Source organism: Ochotona curzoniae, unplaced genomic scaffold, assembly GCF_017591425.1.
Source record: "Ochotona curzoniae isolate NIBS_2020 unplaced genomic scaffold, NIBS_Ocur_1.0 scaffold_4683, whole genome shotgun sequence".
NCBI classification, from domain to species: domain Eukaryota; kingdom Metazoa; phylum Chordata; class Mammalia; order Lagomorpha; family Ochotonidae; genus Ochotona; species Ochotona curzoniae.
The window spans coordinates 21,390,447-21,410,946 of NW_024467121.1; the positions used below are offsets into that span (position 1 = coordinate 21,390,447).

The window sequence follows — 20,500 nt, forward strand, 5'->3', positions numbered from 1 at the left end:
GCCTCGGGAGACTAAGCCGGGGCGGGAAGCGGAAGTGAGGGAGCAAGCGCGCAGGGGCTGCGGCTCGCATGCGCAGTAGCTGGTGTTTACTTCCGCCAGGCCTCGGCTGGCTTCGCGGAGATGTTGCACGTGGGATACCCTGCATGGGGTTCCTCGGTAGAGTGACGGTGGGTCTTAGGTGGGGGAACGTTAGCGAAGACGATGTGGGTCCCGGTGGCGGGGCTTCCTTGCCGGCTGGCGTCCTCAGCCCTGGCCGGCATCGATCGACTTTGCGTGTGGAAGACTGGAGCGATGACGCGTGGACACCCGCCACGCCGTGCTGTGTCGGAATCTTCGCCGCAGCCTTTGCCTTGTCTTGAGTTCGGGGACTCGGCTCCCTGGGTGTCCAAGCACCGCCTGGAGCCTAAACGTTATGTAACCAGTCGGAGACTGGCTGAGACCTTGGCACAAATCCTGCGGAGGAATCAGAAAGACCCTCGGCATCTCTTGCTGGAGTGCAATCCTGGTGAGTAGCTAGCTGCATTGCATTTTCTGGAATGTCCATCACTTGGTCAGACTTTGGTAGCCTGCCTGGATAGAGTGCTGTTCGAAGAGACTTCCCTTCAGGAAGTTTAGTTAGGGACAATGCAACGTAACGCCTTGAGCTGTATCGGTAATGGCACCAAATACTTCTGTGGCAGGCTGCACTTGGGACAATATTTTTCTAAGATAGACTCAGGTTCGCTCTCTTCCCATGTGGCTGCAAGTGCTGTCGCCACCCCTGACAGTTTTATCCTATCCTTTCTTGCACCCTCTTTAGACCACAGCAGGATGTTGAGAACCCAAGATTTATAGACTTTCTGAAGAACAGTTTTTGTAGCACCACTTCCTCCCCTGAGACGTCGTTTTTGTTGATGCTTGATGTGATCTGGGTAGTTATGAATGAGGAAGTGGGAGGCGCCAGGCCATCTTTTCTGTTGCTGTTTTCCTCTGAGATGAAACATTGTGACTAAGATTGCAAGTCTTTGGATTGGAAGCAGAACTAAACTGCACTTGCCTGGCCAGGCCCAGCACGGTATCCTAGTGGTTAAATCCTTGCCTTGCATGCACCAGGATCCCATATGGGCGCCGGTTCTAATCCCGGCAGCCCTGCCTCCCATCCAGCTGCCTGCTTGTGATATGGGAAAGCAGTTGAGAACAGCCCAAAGCCTTGGGACCCTGCACCCTTGTGGGTGACCCAGAAGAGGCTCCGGGTTCCTGGCTTCAGATCAGCTCAGCTCTGGCCATTGCAGCCACTTGGGGAGTGAATGGAAAATCACTTGGGGAGGAGAATGTCTCTCCTCCTCTCTGTATAGCTGACTTTCAAATTTAAAAAAAATAATAAATCTTTAAAAAGTTATAAATAAGCAAACTGCTAATCACTTGGAATGTTGCAGTCAAGAGATTATATCTAATTTCTACTTTCCTTACCTGTAAAAGAATACAGAGTGAGACCTCGTTTGGGAGTGTCAGTGAGAGTGAGATAATGCATGTGTAATACCTAGTCTTTGATATTCAGAGAGATTATGTTGTGACTTGTGCTCATAAACATTTCCTTCCGTTTCTATCCTAGGTCCTGGAGTCCTGACTCAGGCCTTACTTGAAACTGGTGCCAAAGTGGTTGCCCTTGAAAGCGACAGAAATTTCATTCCCCACTTAGAGGTATAGTTCTGGTTTCTGAAAGTAATTTGTTTCCAATCAGCAGCCTTAGGGCGATTTAGAGAAGTAGAATTAAGTACATAGTTATAAGATCTCTTCAAGGGCCTTGTCATTAATATTCTGTTAACCCTAAGACATTGCAGGTCTTCAGTGTTTGTTGAATGAAGATGGAGAGGTACAAGATGTGTTCTCTAGGTCTAGCTGTCACTGGGGTTTTGAGACACTTTGAGATACCAAGTACTTCAACATGAAGGATAGGTGAAACCCCCAGAAGCAGTGTGAGGACTGAAGTCCAACCTCCGCTGCCCTCCTGTCTCCTGTCCCGTTCTCCCCTCAAGGTGGTCACGGACACCAGAGTGCCTCTTCACTTAGGGGTGATAGAGAAACAAGAGCTGTCTTTCCCCCAATGCAGGCCATAAAACCTAAAAATACTACTCTCCTTTCATCTTTCTGTGTAAGAGTCTGCTATTTAAAAATTCCAGGGCCTAGCATGATAGCCTAGTGGCTAAATCCTCACTTGGCATGCACCAGGATCCCATATGAGTGCCAGTTCACATCCCAACTGTGCCACTTCCCATCCAGCTCCCTGCTTGTGGCCTGGGAAAGCAGTCAAGGGCTGCCCAGAGCCTTGGGACCCTGTGCCCGCACAAGAGACCCAGAAGAGGCTCCTGGCTTCAGATTGGCTCAGCTCCAGCTGTTGAGGCATGAACCAGCAGATGCAAGATCTTTTGTCTGTTCTGTCTCTGTATCTGCCTTTCCAATAAAAATAAATTTTAAAAAATACCTTACCTGTCTTAGTAGAGTGGGATAGTAGAGTATGAAGCTCCTTGCCTTTTGCACCCCAGAGGAAGCAGTCCCACAGAAGAAGAGTATGAATAGACGCAAGCTTCCCCCGTTTGTCCTTGTTAGATTAGATCGTAGCCTCTTACTGGAATTGCAGATCTGATTTAATTACAATTAGAAGCTATTGCTTGAATATTTTGAAGTAAGTAGATAGGCAAAAGCAGTCGAGGTCCCCACCTTGGCAGGTTTCTCCAGGTTTTCTTCTCCCAGAGCCCCCCCGAAAGCTGCAGCAGGCTCGGACTTACATGAAGATTGCTTTGCTTGTTGTTCTGCCCACATGGACAGTAATCTACATGAGATAACTGAGGTCACCCTCGTCGCCAATTCCCGTAACACAGGGAGGAGATAATAGCTTACAGCAGTTGCCTAGAAAGTTGAGAGCATATCCAATTACATGAACAACAGCAACAAGAAAAAGAAGGCTGAGATATTAAACAAATACGGTTATTTAATATTTAGATTGACAACTTTTTTTCCTGGTTGTAGAATGCATACTTTTATGATCTCAGTCATTGAACAAACATAAATCCCGGAGAGCCTGGTGAATATTGTTGCCCTTTCCACAATGTCTCCTTGTCTCGGTCCCATTCTGGTTGTGGGGACCTCGTTTGCCTTTGACGAAAAGTGGCTCTAGGAGCTGATGGGCTGTTAGCCGCTTCACACCTCAGCACCTTGAACAGTGCATGGTCACGGCCGCTTGTTCTGCCTGTTAGCAGCCTACCATGGGGTGCACACCACAGAGACTGGCAGTGGGCCTGCCACTGTTGCCAAAGTTAGTACCACTACCTCGGTCACTGTCCTTGTGTAAATCTAGATCAGACTCTTGTCCAGTCCCATTTCTTCACTCTTGGTTATTCATTAAATCTAAACATGCAAATAGACAGTTTTCTCTGGTCTTTGAATCTTCCTTCTGAAGTCCCCTGCGTCATGTAAAACCTTGGGTAGACGAACTGAAGTTTTCCATATATGTGTCTTTTGTTATGGGAGTGTCACTTATGTTGGGGTATAACACCTTTCTTCCCCCTAGATTCTGCAGCAAATTGTATGGGTGATTGGGGGCTTGGTGTGTAACTGGGGTCCCTAGGTGTGTTTCCCCTCTCTGCTAGGCTATGCTCTGCCGCTGCTGCCTGTGAAATTAGAATCTAGGTGGGGCTAGTGTTAAAATTAGCTTAAGGGGACTATGCAAGCTTTGGATATTGAATTTTGGTATGAACAGATACCATTGCATAGAGCACAGGTGTTATCAACAAGGATTTTTTGGTGACTCTGCTTCTAATATACCAGACAAGTTTGCGTAGTAAGTCAAGAGTGGAAATTCTTGGTATCATCAGCCAGGTTTTGTTGGGGATTTTTTTGTGTTTGTTTGTTTGTTTGTTTTTTCCCTCTTTCTCTTTCCTTTATAAATCTGTAGAATCAATTTCAGAAACTTTTTTTCTATACCAGCTTCCAAAGCCTTGTAAGACAATTTTATTGGAACATGCAAAATAAAAACAATAAATTGTGAAAATGCCTTTCAAGTCCAACCATTTGGTTTTTTTAAGGAAATTAAAACTAAGCATTATGGGCCCGGCATGATAGCGTAATGGTTAAGGTCCTCGCCTTGAACGCACCAGGATCCCATATGGGTACCGGTTCTAACCCTGGCAGCTCCACTTCCCATCCATCTTCCCTCCTTGTGGCCTGGGAAAGCAGTGGATGACAGCCCAAGGCTCTGGGACCCTGCACCCTTGTGGGAGACCCAGAAGAAGTTCTGACTCCTGGCTTAAGATTGGTGCAGCACTGGCCATTGCGGCTACTTGGGGAGTGAATCATCTGACGGAAGATCTTTCTCTCTCTCCTCCTCTCTGTACATCTGTCTTTCCAACAAAATAAATAAATCTTAAAAAAAAAAAAAACAAAAAACTAAGCATTACTGTTTCTGTAGATCTAGCTACTTGGAAAGATTCCAAAGTGATAACCCTGTTGCTGAACTGATTGCAGATATGCTGGTTTAAATACATGAAAGAAAAATGAATACATTAAATTGTTGAAAGACAATGTGATTTGGTGAGCGTAGTGAAAATTAAATTGGGGCTGGTGCCGTGGCAAAGCAGATGAAGCTACTGTGACACTGACATCCCGTATTGGACCACATCCGGTCCAGCTTCCTGCTAATGGCCTGAGAAAAGAGCGGATGGTCAGATAGTTGGAAACCTTCACCCACGTGGGAGACATGGCTGAAGCTCCTAACTCCCGGGGTACAGCCTACTCCACAGGTGCTGTTGCATCCAACTGAGAAGTGAACCAGTGGAAAGAGGATATCTTCTCAGACAAATAAATCTTATTAAAAGAAAAAGTGAAGTACATGAAAAACTAAGGGAGATATGTTGAATGACCGACACAGTATTATTGTTAAGTTCATTTTGTGAATCACTCACTGGATTCCTCCTAGAAAAAAAGTGATTCTCTTGAATACACCTGCCCTTTGTTTTAATATTTCAGTTGCTTTTGTCTACCGTGAAACATGTTTTTTTCTTTTTATCACCGCAGCAGGTGGCTCACAGGTGTGCGTGAACCCACCTGAGGTTTCAGAATCTTTGAGTAGTGCTTCAGGAAACCTCTGCTAAGCAATTAGAGATTCGTATGAAGAAGTCTTTTGAACCATTGAAACCTTTCAGATAAAGTTTTACAAGGATAAGAATTTCCTGACACCAGTGCCCTTGGCATGGGCATCAGCATGGGCGCTGGTCTTAGTCCCTAGCACATCCACTTCCCCTCCAGCTCCCTGCAGATGATCAGGGCAGGCAGTGGAGCATGGTTCCTGCACTCAGGTGGGGCTTGAAGGAAGCTCCTGGCTCCTGGCTTTAGCCTAGCCTGGCCCAGCTCCAGCCGTCTGGGGAATGAACCTACAAAGGAGGATTTCGCTATTTCTGTAATTCTGCCTTTCAAATAATAAGTCAATTAAATCATTCCGTAAAAAGTTTATTGAACATCATTTTTGCTTTTAGAATGCATGGGGGTTACTTTTCCTTGGTAGTAATGTACTTTCTCCACTTTCTAGACATTAATTGAGTTCCAATTTCTTTGTTAAATTTTATGATGTTAGTGCTATTTTTTATACCATTATGAGATAGAATTATTTCTTGAATTGTATGTTTTTGTATTTATTCTTTTTAAGTTGATCTTTGAGGTTATATATATTCTGCAGTTACATATATATTCTGGATTTTTTAAAGTATTCTCTGTCTGTTTAGTCTTTAGGAAATAATCTGAATGGAAAACTAGAAGTGGTTCACTGTGACTTCTTCAAGTTGGATCCCAGAAATTGTGGACTGGTAAAACCTCCCATTATGCTTTCACAAGAGCTTTTTCAGAGTTTGGGAATAAAAGCGCTTCCTTGGTCAGCAGGTAATTTTTGCAAGTCCCTAAAAGCAAATACCTTCTAATCTGCCAGTTCTGTTTAGCAGTCTTCCTGATTTGTTGACAGGATCTGAGTACAATTTAGTTTGTTCAGTTTATGGACAATGCTCTTACATTGAACTTGACAGCATTCTGCTTTTGTCTCCCCAAAGGACGAGTTCCATGTTAAGGAAAAATGCAGAGACTCGGTTATAATTAAACTTAAGAAATTAATATAGTTTGTTAATTCACTTTGTCTCATTAAAACACAGTCCTAACGAAAATGTTAACTTAATGTGGATTTTTTTTTTTTTATTCCTAACAGGTAACCCCTTAAAAATAATTGGAATCTTCCCAGTTAAAAATGAAAGAAAGGTGCTTTGGAAACTTTTATATGACCTGTATTCCTGCACTTCTATATATAGGCATGGACGAATAGAACTAAATATGTTTATTAGTGAAAAAGAGTACAAGGTAGGTTATTAACAAAGTATCTATTGGGTAATTTTTGTTTTGTTTTGTTTTGTTTTTTGACTTAGGTTTAATCTCTGTCTTGTTAATTTGGACTGGACATTTTAAGGGTTTTTTTGTTTTCTTAAATTGTGGTAAAATATGCATACCATAAGATGGACATTTCAAACGTTTTTCGAGATATAGCTCAGTGGAATTAGGTAAACCTACATAGTGCAGCCATTACCACCAGTGAGCCCCAAAACCATTTCAGCATTCTTTATTAAAACTCTATCTAATTCCTCCGATTGTGGTCACCATTATTCTCCTTTCTGTCTTTATTAATTTGACTGTCCTAGGTACCGTCTGTCAGTAGAATAATGTATTTGGCTCTTTGTGTCTGACTTGTTTCACTTAGTATAGTGTTTCCATGTTATAGGATATGTGGTAATTTTGTGTCACTCTAAGGCTGAATAATACTCCCTTGTATACCACAGTTTGTGTATCCATTTTATCATTGGACATTTGGTTTCTTCTACTTTGTGTATTGTGAAAAATGCTACCATGAATATTAATTTGGAAATATCTCTTCAGGTCCCTCTTTTCAGCCCTTTAGGGTATACCTAGAAGTAGAATTACCAGATCATGTGGTAATTCTACTTTTAATTTTTTTCAGGAATTGGAATACCACTTTGTATAATATATGTAGTATTTTGTATTCCAACAAATAGTACACAGTGATTTCAATCTCTACCTTTTTTTTTTAAAGATTTATTTATTTATTGGAAAGTCAGATATACAGAGAGGAGGAGAGACAGTGAGGAAGATCTTCCGTCCGTTGATTCACTCCCCAAGTGAGCGCAATGGCCGATGCTATACTGATCCAGAGCCAGGATCCAGGAACTTCTTCCGGGTCTCCCGCACAGGTGCAGGTTCCCAAAGTCTTGGGCCGTCCTTGACTGCTTTCCCAGGACACAAGCAGGGAGCTGGATGGGAAGTGGAGCTGCTGGGATTAGAACCAGGGCCCATATGGAATCCTGGTGCGTTCAAGACAAGGATTTTAGCCGCTAGGCCACGCTGCCAGGCCCAGTCTCTACCTTTTCTTACCAATACTTTTTTTTTTTTTTCAGAATACTCAACCTTATGATATGAAGTAATATTTCACTGATTTCAACTTAGATTTACATTTTCATAATAGTCAATGTTGAGCATCTTTTCATGTGTCTATTAACCATTTATAAATCTTTAGAGATATGTTGATGATGTTTATTTTCTTAAAGAGTTACAGAAAAAAACATGGGTAGAGATTTTTATGCTGCTGGTTTGCTGGTTAACTCTCCAAATGGCCACAACAGCTGGAGCTGGGCCTATTCAGAGCCGGAAACTTCTTCCAGGTGTTTCGAGTGGGTGTAGGGGCCCCAAGACTTGAGCCATTTTTCTCTGCTTTCCCAGGCTGTAAGCAAGGAAGTGGATCAGAAGAGGAACTTCTGGGACATGGGCCTGCATCTAAATGAGATGCCGGCACCACATTTGAAGGCTTAGTCTACTATACCAGGCACCATCTGCAACCATCATGTTTTTGTTTTCTTTTGCTCTTGCTATGTAGGTCTTGATCAATTTTAAGTTAAATTTCATATTTCGGGCCCGGCACGATGGTGCAAGTGGTTAAGGTCCTCACCTTGCATGGCCGGGATCCCATATGGGCGCCGGTTCTATCCCAGCAGCCCCGCTTCCCTTCCAGCTCCCTGCCTGTGGCCCGGGAAAGCAGTCGAGGACGGCCCAAGGCTTTGGGACCCTGCACCTGCGTGGGAGACCCGGAAGAGGCTCCTGGCTTCGGATTGGCATAGTATCGGCCATTGCGCTCACTTGGGGAGTGAATCATCAGACGGAAGATCTTCCTCTCTGTCTCTCCTCTCTGTATATCCGCCTTTCCAATTAAAAAAATAATAAAAATAAATCTTTAAAAAAAATTTTCATATTTGATTTCAGATAAACTACTTCATTTTTTACATGTAGGTATCTAGTTTTTCCCAGTACCATTGATTGAACAAACAAATTCGCTCCTTTGGGTGGTTTTGACACCTTTGTCAAAAATCCCTTAACATTGAATATCAAGCAGTTGAACTTGTCAGGATCACTGTCTCATGTAGGGATACCTGCGTTTACATTTAAAAAAACAATCATTTGGCTATATGAGTATGTTTTGAGGGTCTTTTTATAGGCAGTATAAAAATATTTAGTGGGGTAAGTTCAGCCTGTGAGCCTACAGGCTGAAAAAGCCCATGAAATCATTTGGTCTGGGATTGGCACTGTGGGGTAGCACATGAAGACACCAGCTGCAGTGCCAGTTTGAGTCCCAGCTATTCTGTTTGCTATCCAGCTCCCTGCCTCTGTGCCTGCACATGGCCCAAGCGCTTGCGCTGCTGTCACTCACCTGGGAGGCCAGGATGGAGTCCGAGTGCTGCCTTTGGCTAGACCCACCCGTGGCCACCAGGGCCTTATGGGAAGTGCGCCATTTCTCTCTCCTTTCTCTCTATACTTCTGCCTTTTAGAGACTAAGTAGTCCATTTTAAAAAGGAAAAATAAATAAATAAATCATTTGGCCTTTCACCAACAAGGCTATCGCTGATGAGATCTAAGATTGAATAAATATCTTGCCAGTGAGAGAGTAACCTGTGCTGCTTGTACCTGGAAGCTTTTGTGTGCAATTACCTCCCTTTGTATTCGCTTGCTGTTCACTGAGGTAGTATCTCGTCCTTCAAGGCTCAGCCTTAGCCACTTTGGGCTCTGAATTTAATAGAGTACCGGAAAAGTACTTCACACACACATGCCCTTTTCCACAATATGTGCTAGATATGATTAATTATTTATATAATTGCCTATTATTTTTCTGCTCTGCTATGTCATAGAATCCATAGCACAGAAATTGCTTTTTTTACTTATACATAACTATATATATATATATTTTTTTTTTTAATTGCAAAGTCAGATATACAGAGAGAGAGAAAGAGAGGAAGATCTTCCTTCCATTAATTATTCCCCAGGTGGCTGCAGTGGCCGGAGCTGAGCCAATCCAAAGCCAAGAGCCAGGAGCTTCATCAAGGTCTCCCACAAGGGTGCAAGGTTCCAAGGCTTTGGGTTGTCCTCGACTTCCTTTCCAGGTCACAGGCAGGGAGCTGGATGGGAAACAGGACTGCAGGAACAAGAACCGGCACCAGTATTGGATTCTGGTGCACACAAGGCAGGATGCTTGCTGCTAGGCTACTGGGCTGGGCCCTCTGTTTCATTTTATTAATGAAAACATTCCCTGTTGGACCACACAATTAACAGAAATCAGTCTGAAATGCACTAAATTTTAAGTGTATTGTATGGTATCTTTGCAAAGCAGGAGTTTTAAAAGACTTTGAAATAAAGATTTTGCATTTAAGTCTAGTTTTCTTAAAATTCTAGATGCTATTTGGTTATTACTAATAAAAACAAATGTTTGATTTATTATACTTGTATGATCTATGTAATCTTTTATATCTTTCTCTACTAGAAATTAATGGCAAATCCCAGAAATCCAAGCTCCTATCAAGTGTTAAGTGTGCTCTGGCAAGTAGCGTGTGAGATTAAGGTTCTACACATGGTAAGTAAAGCTCATGTCATTTTTAGCAGAGCCTGTTTTCGGGGAGCATGGGTGTTTGGTGCAGCAGTTAAGCTGCCAGCTCCCACTTGGATGTGACATGTGAATATCTTAACTGCCAGACTCACTTTGGGGATTTTGGTCTTTTAACTACATCAGTTATGATTTAATAAACCCATTCTAATTTTGAAACTTTTTCTTTATAGAATTATTTTTCAGAATTTTAGGTTTTAGAACTGTTGGGTTACTTTTTAAAAGTGCTTCATGTATAACATTGTTGGTGCAAAGTTAATAATTGCTAACCTGAGATGTCTGTTTGTATTTGTCCTGTACCACATTCAATTCAGTTTGATTAAAAGGCTTTTCTAATATGATAGGATGAAAAAAGCCTTAGTGTTGATCTAGTAACCCTTAAGCTACTGATTCTGACTATAATATGGAAATGTTAACTGTTAAAATCATCTTTCTGGCAAAATTACATGAAGAGTAACTCTCCGTTATTGAAGTAGCAGAGTTGCTGATAATCAGGGTAGAAATTTGGCCCTTTATTTCTTGATGTGAAATGAGAGTGGGAGTTTAGGTTGACAGGATGCTTGTGTCCTGTAATGGAGGGCCTGGGTTGGATTCCCAATTCTGGACACTAGTGCAGGTCCTGAGGGGCAGCAGGGATGACTGAAGCCACTTGGTTCCTGCCACTCAACATGCATGGTGACCTGGATTGAGTTCCCCAGCTTTGGAAAGTGACCCTTCAGAGGGAAATCTGTCCCTTGTCTCTCTGCCTGTTAAATAAATAAATAGGTTTTATTATGTCAAGTTAGACATAATAAAATCATGTAACCTGGATTTAGCTCATAAGCAGGCTGTCTTTGAAGGTAGTAATAACATCAGACACTTTGAACAAACAGTGGTAAAAGAAGTATTCTGGGGCTCGGTGCAGTAACCTAGCGGCCAAAGTCCTTGCCTTGCACATGTCAGGATGTTATATGGGCACTGGTTGGTATCCTGGCTGCTTTGCTTCCCATCCAGCTTCCTGCTTGTGCCCTGGGAAAGCAGTGGAGGACGGCCCAAAGCCTTGGGACCCTGCGTTCTCGTGGGAGACCCTGAAGAGGCTCCTGACTCCTGGCTTCAAATCAGCTCAGCTCCGGCTGTTGCAGTCATTTGGGGAGTCATCAAACAAAAGTTCTTCCTCTCTGTCCCTCTTCCTATATATGACTTTCCAATAAAAAGGTATTAAAAAAAAAATATTTTGAGAAAAGAAGTATTCTGAGTTTGATTTTGTTTTTTCTCCCTCAAGGAACCTTGGTCATCATTTGATGTGTATATCCAAAATGGGCAGCTGGAAATGCCAAAGCGTAAGGTGAGAAAATACCTTTTTCTTCGTCCTCATTAATGAAACCACTTTTATTTTCCTTGAGTTTATCTGGTTTTCTGTATTTATTGTGAGTTTGGATTTTGTTTGTTTGTTTGTATATATGGGTGGATTTTGCAGAGCGACAAGTAGACAAAAGTCCCCATCCATTGTTTCACTCTCCAGATGTCCCCACAGCTGCAGGTGGGCAAGCCCAAATCAGGGAGTCAAGAATTCAGTCAACTCAGTCCAGGTCTCCCAGTTGGGTCCCAGAGAGGCCAGCACCTTGCTGCCTCCTGTCACGTGCATGAGCATGAAGCTTGAGTCAGAAGTGAAGCCAGGGTTCAGTTCCAGGCACTCCGACATGGGATGTGGGTTTCCCCATCAGCAGCTTAACTCATAGGCCAGATGCCATCCCTGAACTTTTAGTTTTAAAGTGAAAATGTTTTTAAGTGTATCTTACTAGTTTTAATAATGGTATTGTTTTGAAAGAGAAATGTATCTGTCAACAATTCTGCAATGTAGTAGTAGGCTTAAAGAATATCACTTTCCTTTTCATCTTTTTAAATGGTGATACATTTCAAATTTAGGAATTATAATCATTTTCATATTCAGCTAGGGTTTTTTTTAAAGATTTATTTTATTTTTATTGCAAAGTCAGGTATACAGAGAGGAGGAGAGACAGAGAGGAAGATCTTCTGTCCGATGATTCACTCCCCAGATGACTGCAACAGCTGGTGCTGTGCCTATCTGGAGCCAGGAGCTCTTCCAGGTCTTCCACACGGATGCAGGGTCCCAAGGGTTTGGGCCGTCCAGGCCACAAGCAGGGAGCTGGATGGGAAGTGGGGCTGCCGGGATTAGGACCGGCGCCCACATATGGGATCCCGGTGCATTCAAGACAAGGACTTTAGCTTGCTAGGCCATTGCGCCAGGCCCATAATCAGCTAGTTTTAACTAAAAGTGAATTCTTGCCTCATTGGTCAGCTGGAAATTTGTAGTGCCGCTATTTCTTAGATAGTTGAATTCACCAGTAGCTGTGCAACTTTTACCCAAGGATTAGGAGTTTTATTTTTGTTTTGGTTTTCCCCCATCTGAAATACTGAAGTGGTCTTCGATTTAGTTTATCTAGGGGCTGTTTGTGAGATTCTAATAAATTAGCTGAAATTTCAAAAATATTTTTAGACTCAAGAAGCTCTACTTGTAGGACAGAATGAAAATGTTGGGCTAATTTCAATGTATCACTTCAATCTGAAGATACCACTTATTTCTTCACTTAGACTTGAAACCAAAGGAAAGGGCAAAATTGTTCGTTTAGAAATGGTCTGATGTCAAAATGACCAGTTTCCATGCTGATTTTTATTCTGTTTATAAGATGTGAGCTATATTGTCTCAAAGGTTAGATTAGGAGGATGGGCATTGAGCCTTAGCAGGTAAGCGGCTCGTATTTGGCATGTTCATTGTGCCCCAGTGAGTTAGTGCACTGCTTAATCACCAACATCCCATGTGGAGTGCCTATTTCCAGTTCTGACTACTCTTGTTTTTTTTTCCCCTAAACGGAATAATTTATTTTATTTTATGTTTTATTTTATTTCTATTTGAAAGGCAGAGTTTAAAGAGAGAAAGGAAAGACAGATCTTTCCTCTCCTGGTTCACTTCCCAAGTGGCTGCAAAGTGCCACTAGCCCCCTCCCTGTCTCCCACATGGGTGCAAGGGCCCAACAACATGAGGCATCCTCTGCTGCTTTCACAGGCCATGAGCAAGAAGCTGGATCAGAAGCAGAATAGCTGGGACTTAAACCAGAAGCAAAGCAGAAGTTTAGCTTACCACACTACAGCACCGGCCCTGCTCTGCACTGCTAACCCAGCTTCCTGCTAATGTGCTAGGGAGGCAGTGGTTGATAGCCCAAGTCCTTGAGTTCCTGTCACACACGTGGGAGGCCCAGATAAAGTTCCTGTTTCCTGATTTCAGCTGGCCTAGCCTTGACTGCAGACATTTGGAGAGTAAACCTGTGGGTGGAAGATCTCTTTGTCATCTTGTCTTAAAAAATTAATAACTCTTTAAAAACTAGACTATCCTGTATCAGAATTCTTGGGATATGATTCTTAACTCCTAACTCCTGCTTCCTACTAACACAGACTCCAGGAAACAGGGATAATAGCTCAACTAATGGGGTTCTTGCCATGTTGACTGTTGTGGGTATTTGGAAATTGAACCAGTGAGTAGAAGCTCTTGCTGTCTTTCAAGTAAATAAACAAAAGACCAGAAAGCAAGTTTTTAAGCAAATAGAATAGAAAAAAGTTGGGGGGGAGGTTAGATAATATCAATAGAGACTTTCCCAGTTATCTTCCAGAATGAACAGACAAATGCAAGACTTTCACATTCTTTGCAATGACAAGATCTAAAGCTAAGAATGTATTTTAGGACAAATTTAATGTCATTTTTGGTAAAGATTTTATTCAATTACTGAAAGGTAGAGTGAAAGGGAATGGGAGACAGAAAAATCTTCCTTCAGTGCAGACAACTCCAAGAAAAGGCCCAGGTAAAGAGTGGCTATGGCTCTCTGATGATTGTGCCTTCCAACACATAGCTTGAAGGAACAAATGAACCAGTGTCATGCTCTGACAATCATTTATGACTAACACAGTTTATTTTCCCTTCTCTCCAGGATTCATTAGAGCTAATACAACAGAACATGTATTTTGTTCAAATGACTCCTCGTCGAAATTTATTTACCGAAAATTTAACTCCTATTAACTATGATGTATTTTTTCATATGGTGAAGCACTGTTTTGGGAAGCGCAGTGCAAGGCTAATAGAACATTTAAAGTAAGTAAAAAATAATAAAATTAACAATAATCGCAGTAACAATGCAAGAATTATTTTTTATGAACGTGTGTTTTTTATGTTTTGGTGAAGAGGGTGAGGTTAGCATGTTTTCACTCCTGTGCTTCTTGCTGGTATTTCCTTCTTCCTGGTTTTCCACGTTGTCTGCACTGAGCTTCATTTTTTTCTTTCATAAAGCAACCACTGATACCTCTTAAGTTGCTGTTTCTTTCTCAAAGTATAGGCCAGATTTAACTCCAGGAGGGACTAGATGCTTACCACTAGCAGGAACAGAGAAAGTCAATATTTTTGGTGCCATATCCACCGTCCTCATCTTGCCATTGCCTCTCTGCAGTGGTTCTGTTTCCTAGGCAAGATCGTCTTGGTCTTGTCCTAGACCAAGTTTTTATATTCCCATCTAAAGCTTTATACAAATTATAGGTGTTACTACCTGATTTATATTTATGTAAGATATAGTTTTTACATAGGGTTGATGCATACAGTTCAATAGGTTGTTCATTTTACCTTATTGCCCGTTGAGTCATTTCAGGTATTGTCAAAGGATGGGTTAAATGTTAAAATAAGCAGTAAATGTGATCATTTATTGTATAACTTTAAACTATTGGCTGAATAATAGTTACAAAAACAAATGTTAAAAATGGTAGACAAGGCAAGAAAGGTTACATGTTGTCTTCTCACCACCTTCTGGTGGCAGCTATTTTAAATGAGAATAGCAAGAACATAAAAGGAATAAATATGGTAAGCCATCATGCAGAATGTTAAACGTTCCCCTGGATATCTCTGTGGATTGGCCAAGGTTATATTTAATATCAAAAAGTGCTATTAATCATAAGATGGCCCAAGGACTTAGACACTGCATCCAGGTGAGAGACTGAAGGAAGCTTCTGGCTCCTGGTTCCTGGCTTCAGCCCAGCCCAGGCTGGCCATTGCCATTGGCTGTGATGTTAATCAATGCATGGAGCATCACTGCATCTGCCTCTCATTGTCTCTTTCTTTTTCTGTAAGTGTACCTTCCAGATAAATAAATCTTGGAAAAAAAAAGAGCTGAAAGTCTTTTCCACCAAAGTATTCTATTAATTCGTTACTTGTCAGAATCTTATTTATGGTTGCTTGCTAGGCTAATATATAAAAAGTAATGATGTTTCCTACTTTAAAATCCGCTCACCAATGATTATGTAAAAATATGAAGAATGATTCCCTGTTTGAAAACTGCTAAACAGAACAGAAATTGTCTGTACATATTAAACTTTTTTTCTTTGTAAAGATTCACTTATTTTTATTGGAAAGACAAATTTTCAGAAAGAGAAGAAGATACAGAAAGATCTTCCATCTGCTACTTCACTCCCCAAGTGGCCGCAACAGCCGAAGCTGAGCTGGTCTGGAGCTAGGAGCCTCTCTTTTGGGCCTCCCATGCGGGTTCAAGGTCCTAAGGCTTTGGGCCATCCTCTCCTGCTTTCCCAGGCCACAAGCAAGGAACTAAATAGGACATACAGCAGCCAGGACACAAACTGGCTCGCATAAAGGATCCCGGCACTAGCAAGGGGAGGATTAGCCCTTTGAGCCATTGTGCCAAGCCTGGCAGAATATTTTGAAAGCATAGCTCTTAAATTAGATCCTTATGTAGGGTTGATTACATGTTAAATCTCAAGTATTCTTTTTTGTTACAGTCTAGCTGTAAAACTTTAGAAACAAGCAAAACTGTAGGTAGTATATGGAAGCTTTTTAACTAAAGAAGATGAATTATGTATAAATTAGGCATTTTAAATTTTTTTTTAGAAGCCATATCCGTCCTAATGGATAGTTATTATCCAGAAAATTCAGTTTACTTGTGTTTATTTTTCAGGTCATTGAGTCCAGTTGATGCAATGGATATATTGATGCAAACAAGAAAGAATGAAACAGTGAAGATAACTGAAATGTATCCTCAAGACTTTAAACGCCTTTTTGAAACTATAGAGTGTTCCAAAGATTATGGCTATAAATGGCTATATGATGACAGCATGGAAGACACAGTGATAGGAAACTAGACCGTAAAGACATTAGCTGGAACAGATTGTTCATGTGGAAATTACAACATAAGTGAAAAAGAACTGAGTTTGGAAACCTTACGTCCTTCCAACACAAAGAAAGCTATTGTTTTGCATAAACGAGGCCCATCACTCTGAAGCTAATCCCGCAGGACTGTTGGATAAAACAGTGACTGCTGTGTTACTTCACAACTGAATAAAATGGAAACTTCGGTTAACTGGGTTGGTTCTTCAATCAGTTGAATTTGTTTTGTTTTAAATCTCTCTACTGTAAACATACTGGTAGTTGGGGAGTATTGCCAGTTAAGATATCGTTTACTTTTAAAATTTTGGCCCAATATTGTTCTTTGGATAATTTAAATATTCTACTTTTCTGTGTTGTTGCATTTTACATCCTCCTGTGTGGAGGAGACGGGAGGAGTTGCGCTTACTGACTTAGAAAACAAATCAAGTTGATATCAGGGGTTTCTTTTACCTCTCAGTTGGAATGTACTCTCAGGTACTGTATGATGAAATTATTTTAATTTTAATATAATTATTTAAAGTTAAAATATTTAAGTCATAAGATCTTAGTAGTGAAACTGTCTTGGTTTCTAAGGACTTAATGATAAATTAAGTAGACCCAAATGTATTCACTTTTCATTCTGTCATGTGTTACCAGTGTACATTGAATGAATAACTTTGTAAGTCACAAGTTATCTCTTTTGTTTGTTGGTTTTCTTTAAATATTTACTTGAGGGAGAGATGGAGGTGTCTTCCATTCACTCCCCAGTGACTGCAACAGCCAGGGCTGGGCCAAGCCAAAGCTGGAGCCAGGAGCTTCTTCCAGTCTCCCACATGGGTGCTGACCCCCAAGCTGGATCGGAAGTGGAGCAGCCAGGACACAAGCAAGAACCCATATGAGATCCTGGGCTTAGAGTCGAGTATTAGCTAATCAAGCCATGGCACCAGATCTAAAAATAAAAAAATCTTAAGGGGTGGAAAAAAAAGATTGTTTATCTGATATTATATCTTTCCATGAACCTAAATGTAATATACATATGTGTGTTTATTTTTAAAGCTTTATTTATGTTTATTGGAAAGACAGATCAGATTTACAGAGAGAATGACAAAGAAAAGATCTTCCATCCACTGGTTCACTCCCCATATGGCCACCAAGGCTTTGGACCATCCTCTACTGCTTTCCTAGGCCGTAAGCAGGGAGCTGGATGGGAAGTGGAGCTGCCAGGATTAGAACCGGCACCCATATAGAATCCCAGCTTGTGCAAGGTGAGCACGTCAGCCACTAGGCCCTTCTTTTTAATTTTTTTTTCAATGGTACAATTCCTTAGACTTCTCCTTCCAACCTCAACCTGTTTCTTTTATACTCAAACTATTTCCCAGTTTCCAAACTGTCATTGCGTTACAGTTAAATCCTATTAGACATTTTGACTCCTTTCTTTTATAATTTCCATCTTCCCAATTTCATTTTCTTCTGTTTCCTCCCTGGTTATGTGCCTTGAGCCTAGATTTCAGCTTTACATCTAGTATCACTACCTTGTTTATTTCTGTAAAATATCTGTTTCACTATAGGTGCTGTATAAAAACATAGTTAATATGTAGGAAGCTTCGGTTTTCAGTGGGTAATAATGGCATTTATTTAATATGGTTATTGTCTAAAGGAGTAAATAAGTTAAAAGCCTAGCAGAGCAGAAGTTTCAAATGTGTGTATTATGCGTTATCTTCCAATACTCTTTTTTTCTTAAGGATTTAGTTATTTTTATTGGAAAATCAGATACACAGAAAGGAGGAGAGACAGAGTAGATCATCCACACACTGATCCACTTCCCAAGTGATGGCAACAGCAAGAGCTGAGCCAATCCAAAGCTAGGAGCCTGGAGCCTCCCCTTGGTCTCCCACACAGGTGCTGGGCCCCAAGACTTTTGGCTGTCCTCGACTGCTTTCCCAGGCCGCAAGCAGGGAGCTGGATGGGAAGCAGGGCCTCCAGGACCAGAACCAGCACTCGGAATGGGATGCTGCCACGTGCAAGGTGAGGACTCTAGTCCCTAGGCCCCTGCACTGTGCCCCAATACTCCCATTTTTTTAAAAAAGATATTTTCTGCTGATTCACTCCCCAGTTGCCTGGGACATCACAATTGAGGACTGGAACTAAATTCAGTACTCCCACAATGGTAGCAGGGACTGGAGTGCTCAAGCTATCTCCTGTCTCAGGGTGTCCTCCAACAAGAAACAAGAATGAAGAAAATGAGTGTGGGCATCCAACAGTGCTGTAGTCAGAGGGGTCTCATGACTACCTCCTTCTAAATAGCTAACCGGAAGTCTCTGGTGCTTTTCTCATTCCACAAACCAGAAGTAAAAGAAAAAAAAAAAAACCTACAAAATTTGTAGTTTTCCCCTCACTAAAAAGTAAACAAATGTAATATATATTAATGGGTTTTGGAGATAGTAATCAGATGACCCCAAGATTTTGGAATAAATGTTTCTCACTTTCTTGCAGGTTTTTAAAAACCAGGTGAAATCCAGAATTCTCAGGGCTTCATAAGAGGTTAACTAAAAGTTGACGATTTTAATAACAATGGGAGATCAAGTCCATACCAAAAAAAAAGCAAGGACCCAGCGCAGTAACCTAGTGACTGAAGTCCTCACCTACACAAGCTGGTATCCCATATGGGCACCAGTTCTAATCCCAGTGGCCTTGCTTCCCATACAGCTCCCTGCTTATGACCTGGAAAAGCAGTCGAGAATGGCCCAATATCTTGGGGCCCTGCACCCATGTAAGAGACCTAGAAGAGGCTCTGGGCTCCTGGCTTCAGATTACCGCAGCTCTAGCTGTTGTGGCCACTTAGGTAGTAAATCAACGAATGGAAGATCTTCCTCTCTGTATGTCTGAATTTCCAATGAAAATTATAAATAAGTCAAAAAAAGGAAAAGCCAAAAGACAGAATGCTGCTGGTTGGCTGGGTAGTTTTCTTGCAATAACCTTGGGTTATCACAGAGTTGGACATGGATTCGTCCATAATTTGGGGGTGATGAGACATTTAAATGTGTTACTAAATTTTTTAAAATTTTATTTTTGATGATGTTTGCATAGATGATAATGGTGGGGGGTCAAGGATTAGGGGAAAGTGGGTAAGACCATTGTTTGCAGATTTTCTTTTACTTGTTCCTATATTAGGGAGAAGGGGAGAGATAAGGAGAGAAGCTACAACCAGCCTCCCAACCACTTCAGTACCTATGAATGGAAATGGCCACCCAGTGTCATCTCAGTGTCCCCGAGAGGGAGCATGCTCAGAGAGTTCTGCTTAGGTGGTTTCAATAGTTCTGAACTGTGGATCTCACCAATTCAGAGATGAGTAAATCCTTCCAAGGTCCATTGGCTGACACAGTCCACCTTAGGGTCTCCATTCACCCAAATATTTGTTGTCAATGCTTGACAAGGGAAGTTGACTGTTTTTTCTGCCCTCCTCATCTGTGATGGAACCAGATGTCTTCTACAGGTTCCAATGGACTACCATGTCCTCCATATGCATTTGGGCATGATGTCCACTGCTCCGTCCAAGCAACTGAGGAGGCTTAGTTCTGACACAGGCGATATACAATCAGTCTACAGACATGCTATTCTCCCCATGGTTGGAGTTCTGAGTACAGTGCTTCAGTTGAGGGGTTCCCAGAGAAACTCATCTGAAGTGATCCCAGAACTAACTCTGTGTGCTTGCCAATACAGGTCCAGCTCAGTGCAGCATCCACATTCACCTACACACACCTTGGTAGTTGTAATTGCTGGGTCACTTCTGTTTCCAGGCCTCTTACACAAACTAATGGATGCTGCAGCCCAACCCAACCCTGCCCACTGCAGTCATATCCAGCCTAGATTGCCACCCCATTCCAGCTTTTGCACTCACCAGTGGGAACCACAAGCCAACTGGGACGGCCCCTTAGCTCCCAACCAGGCCTGATCCCAGTCACTGATCTTGTGCATACCAGTGGTTGCTCTGACCCAGTTCAGCAGAGCCCTTCCTCTATTGGCTTTTGCCATCCAAAACTGTAGCCTGATCTGGCCTAGCCCATCCCCAGTCCCAAGTGCTGTAGCCTAGCCTGGCCCTGCCTGGTTCACCACCCTTCAGAACCAATGCACACACTTACTGACAAGTGAAACTACCTTGCCTGGCCTAGCCAACACCCATGCCCGAATCATATGTTCACCAGTGGGAGCTACATCCCACTAAGAGAGTTTCCAACATTCCCCCACCAGGCCCACTCCCAGACAGATCTCATATGTTTTGGCAGGTTTTAGGCCCTTTCCTGGCA

The 20,500-nt window shown here is 42.0% G+C and overlaps 1 protein-coding gene across 2 annotated transcripts; it reads left to right on the forward strand.

The window, feature by feature from the left end:
* The first annotated feature begins 95 nt into the window (after positions 1-95).
* On the forward strand, positions 96-16,886 carry TFB2M (transcription factor B2, mitochondrial). Of its 2 annotated transcripts, XM_040967944.1 has the most exons (8): positions 96-505; positions 1,592-1,680; positions 5,754-5,907; positions 6,224-6,372; positions 9,887-9,976; positions 11,268-11,330; positions 13,987-14,147; positions 16,009-16,886. In XM_040967944.1, the coding sequence occupies exons 1-8, from the start codon at positions 202-204 to the stop codon at positions 16,190-16,192; spliced, it is 1,194 nt and encodes a 397-aa protein (XP_040823878.1). In that variant the 5' UTR covers positions 96-201; the 3' UTR covers positions 16,193-16,886. The 2 variants fall into 2 exon arrangements, with proteins under 2 accessions (XP_040823878.1, XP_040823879.1); XM_040967945.1 differs by lacking the exon at positions 11,268-11,330.
* The last annotated feature ends 3,614 nt before the right edge of the window (positions 16,887-20,500 follow it).